A 3,769-nucleotide genomic window follows, 5' to 3' on the forward strand; every position below is an offset into this window, starting at 1 on the left:
TGTTTGATGTGAGCGTGCCGTGGTGTTCTTTATGTTCGTGCTGTGATGGCTAGTAGTTGTGATATGTGTGACTCCCTTTTTGGGTGTCTTGTGTTTTAAATGGCCGTATCTCTGGTTATACCTGGTCGTTTTGTACGATTTTTGTTTCCTTGTGCGTGATTCTTCGCGCTTGTACTCCTCGGCATGATAGGAGCCGATGAAAATGTCTTGTTCTCTTGTGTTATTTTGCGTGCCGTCGTGATTTTGATGTCGGGGTTGCACAGCTTTGCTTTCGGCTCTGAGGTTCAGCTCTGAGGTTCAAACACCTAATTTATTATTAAGGTCACCTCTCAAGCACGGTAAGATCCAGTCAACCATGATGTCGTTGACGTAGATGAGGTAGTCCAGGTCGGAAGAAATGTCGCCATAAATATCCTGGATACCAGCGGCGGTGCAGCCCTCTAGATCGAGGGTGGCCATATGCAGCAAGGGCTCGGCTTGGAGAAGAACAAGGGCCGAGTTGACATTTTCTTTGAGGGAGTCAAGACCTTTCTTGCTGTCACCGCGATAGGACTCCCACTTGGTTGAGGTTTGGTAGGCTCGGTGCCAAACGTGGTGGGGTGGTTGAGTCCGAGAGCCGGCCCGTGGTGGCGCATTGGTGCCAAAGGCAACACCAAATTGGGATGCATCCACTGCCTCCATGGGAGAGCGCCTGGGCGTGGTGGCTCTATCGTCATGTGCGGGAGAGCTCAAATAGCCATGACGATAACGAGAGTCGTGAGAGAGCGATTCGTGCACGGGCTCTCTCGGGAGCCGGGGTAGAGGGCGATTGGAGGCCAGGCCAAACGCCACTTCGCCATCGCGGGCAGACGGGTGCGCCGCGGGCGAGGGAGCGAGCAAAGAAAAATCGGTCGCAAGGTCACGAGAAGGCGACTGGGTCTCGTGCGTGCGTAACGAACCATGTGAGCGGCCCCTGTCCGGGATGATCCGAAGGGCAGCGTTTATCTCGCGTTCAAGCTCGGCAATCTGCGATTGGAGCTGATGTTGGGAGCCTAGAGAGTGCACTAGGGCTTGCAGGGTCCTGTGGACCTGGGCCACGGCGGCGTCATTGTTGCGGGGGGATCCAGGGCCCGCGGCGGCGGCTGATGTGGCGGCGGCGCTTGCGGCATGGCGAGAAGCGCTCGCGGTAGCCTCGACGGGAGCGGCTCCTGTCGAAGGCGTGGCCGGGTGCGACCCGGTGGCGGCCATTTTCGGTCTTTCCTCTTCCTGCGAGCTGCTCAAGCTCGCCCGGCATCCACTGATGCAGCGCAGCCGCTACCCATCCAACGCCACCGAGACCAAGCTGTAGCTGCCACCCTGAGCCAGCTGTATTGGTCTGCCGTCCACTCGGACTATACCGCTGAAGAGCGAGAGATGTGCTGGGCTTTGATTTTGGCCTTGCCTAGCATGTTGTTGTCTGCTCCCTCGACCGCACTGTCTACGATTGACCTGCGCAATATGTTTCACGATCGTCTCCGTTGGCTTGTGACGGGGCAACTAGGTCGGGTCGTGGACGCCATGCGCAAGGCAGTCGCACGCAAGCAGAGCCGTCGAGGACAGCTGAACGCCGGCGCGGGCACCCACCCAAACGACGCAGTCGACCAGAGCCTCAGGTCGCTCGTCCGCGACCCGGACCTGGCGGACGAAGCCTGGGCAAACCACGTCACGAACCGTCTGAACCGAGGTCAGATTGCCAAAGCATTTGATGCCGACAAGGCTCGTGCCGTGATTGGTAATTCTGAGGTTCAGGCCGTGCGCGACCTCCTGGTACCGCCCGGGCTGACCCCGTACATTGCTTCAACACCCGCCTCCACGTCTACACTGGCACCAGCCACGGCTGTGAGCTCCCCAACCGTGTCCTTCACCAAGGGTGAGCTCCCCAAGGCGTTGGCGGCCACCAAGGGTGTCACCGACCCCTATGGTTGGTCTGGTGAGCTTCTTGCCTCCATTTACCCCATCAAGGAGCACTTCAGTCAAGTCTTGGGCCCACGCCAGGGTTCTACCAGCGACCCGACTGCTCCTTCTGATGGAGACGCGCCTCAGGGCCCCACCACCGCCACTGGAGGTCCTCAGGTTGCCTTGAACAAGATCTTTCACCACATTGCCAACAACACCGTGCCCGAGTCGATTCGACATGCCCTTTGCTCCATCCTACACTATCCTGGAGAAGGCCAATGGCAAGTTTCGACCCGTGGGCACGGATTCCATCTTCAACAAGGTTGTCAACCGCGCTCTGCTCGAGCAGCAGCAGCCCCATATTGCCCACTTGCTACAGGCCAGTCCAGAGCTGGCCGTCGGAGTCAAGGACGGCATTTCAGCAGCGGTTGGCATGGCCTTTGGTGAGCTTCAAGCCTGTGAGTCTACCCCGGGCTGGACCATGCTCTCCCTCGATTTCAAGAGTGCCTTCAACTACACCGACCGAGCACGGCTGCACGAGATTGTGGCCGACAAGGTTCCTGGCCTCTTGCGCGCCTTTGAACGACACTATGCTCGACCCACTACCCACTGCATTGTCGACAAGTTCTTCAAGGTGATTGACATTGATGTTGGCCAAGGCATTGTGCAGGGCAACGAGCTATCGCCCTTCTTCTTTGCCCTGTACTCCTGTGAGGTCCTGGGTCTCCTCGACGCCACCACTGACTACCGCTGTAAAGTCATCAAGTATCTCGACGACATTGTACTGATGGGCCCCGCGGAGGACGTGGCGGCCGACGTCGAGATTGTCAAGGCTCGTGCAGAGTCTGCTGGCCTTCATCTGCAGCCCAGTAAGAGCCGCTTCTACATGCCTCGCCACCATTCGGCTTCCATCACTGCTATCAAGTCTGTCTTGCCAGATGCCGTGCGCGAGACGGCCAACACGGGCATGACGGTCTTGGGAACGCCGATTGGCCGTCGCGATTGGATGAAGAAGCAGCTGAACGACAAGGCAAAGCACATTGCTGGCAAGCTCAATGACATGCTGACGACCGGTGTCTCGCTTCAGGCCCTCCTCACGGCCATGCAGTACGTGCCTAGCCTCATCAACCACCTCTACACGCTGCCCCCAAGTCTGACGTCGGGCTTGTCCGAGCTCTTGAACCGTGCTTGCAAGGACACCTTTGTCAAAGCCTTTTTTGCCAAGGTAAACCTGTCTGCATCAGCTGGAGCTGAAGGTCATGACGTTATATTAAAGGTGTATGTCCAGTACAGTGTAATGTGTGTGGACAAGGCGATTGTCACAAAGGTATCCAACCAATCGAAGTGCATACGAGAACATGGATTGAAGCAAGGCGAAGGAACAAGACAGAACAAGACAGAAGGAGGGAAGTGGAACGACCGAGGTCAAGAAGGAAAATGGTACCGATCCAGGGAGATCGCTCCCATTTATAGCAGGTGGAAACACACACACACAGTGGAGACAGAGAATGGACTATCACACTGAAGACAGGTGGAAGCGATATCAGCAATCTGTTGGGACCAACAGATGCCACAACAAGATGATACAGCAAGATGGTACAGCAAGATGTTACACAACAAGGTGGGACAACATCAAGTACCAAAGGACACACTACGTGGTAAAGTATACCGTCTCAGATTGTGCCTCTAATACTCCCCTTCAAGCTGAGAACGGAAGAGCATGTCACACAAACGACGATGGCTCGGTCCATTGAGCAGCTTGGTGAGAAGGTCAGCAACCATGTCCTTGGTCCCGCAGAACCAGACATCGAGCTGGTTGCGTTCATACCTCTCTTGCACAAAGCGATACTTGACA

At 56.4% G+C, this 3,769-nt stretch overlaps 1 protein-coding gene across 1 annotated transcript; it reads left to right on the forward strand.

Moving 5' to 3' along the window:
* Window positions 1-1,392: 1,392 nt before the first annotated feature.
* On the forward strand, window positions 1,393-3,439 carry MONBRDRAFT_29018 (uncharacterized protein; the record flags this gene model as incomplete). The annotated part of the gene is made up of 2 exons (XM_001749396.1): window positions 1,393-1,943; window positions 2,143-3,439. 2 exons carry the CDS (start codon window positions 1,393-1,395, stop codon window positions 3,437-3,439), a joined length of 1,848 nt encoding a protein of 615 aa, XP_001749448.1.
* Window positions 3,440-3,769: the final 330 nt, after the last annotated feature.

Source organism: Monosiga brevicollis, genomic scaffold (genome assembly GCF_000002865.3).
Source record: "Monosiga brevicollis MX1 MONBRscaffold_30 genomic scaffold, whole genome shotgun sequence".
NCBI classification, from domain to species: domain Eukaryota; class Choanoflagellata; order Craspedida; family Salpingoecidae; genus Monosiga; species Monosiga brevicollis.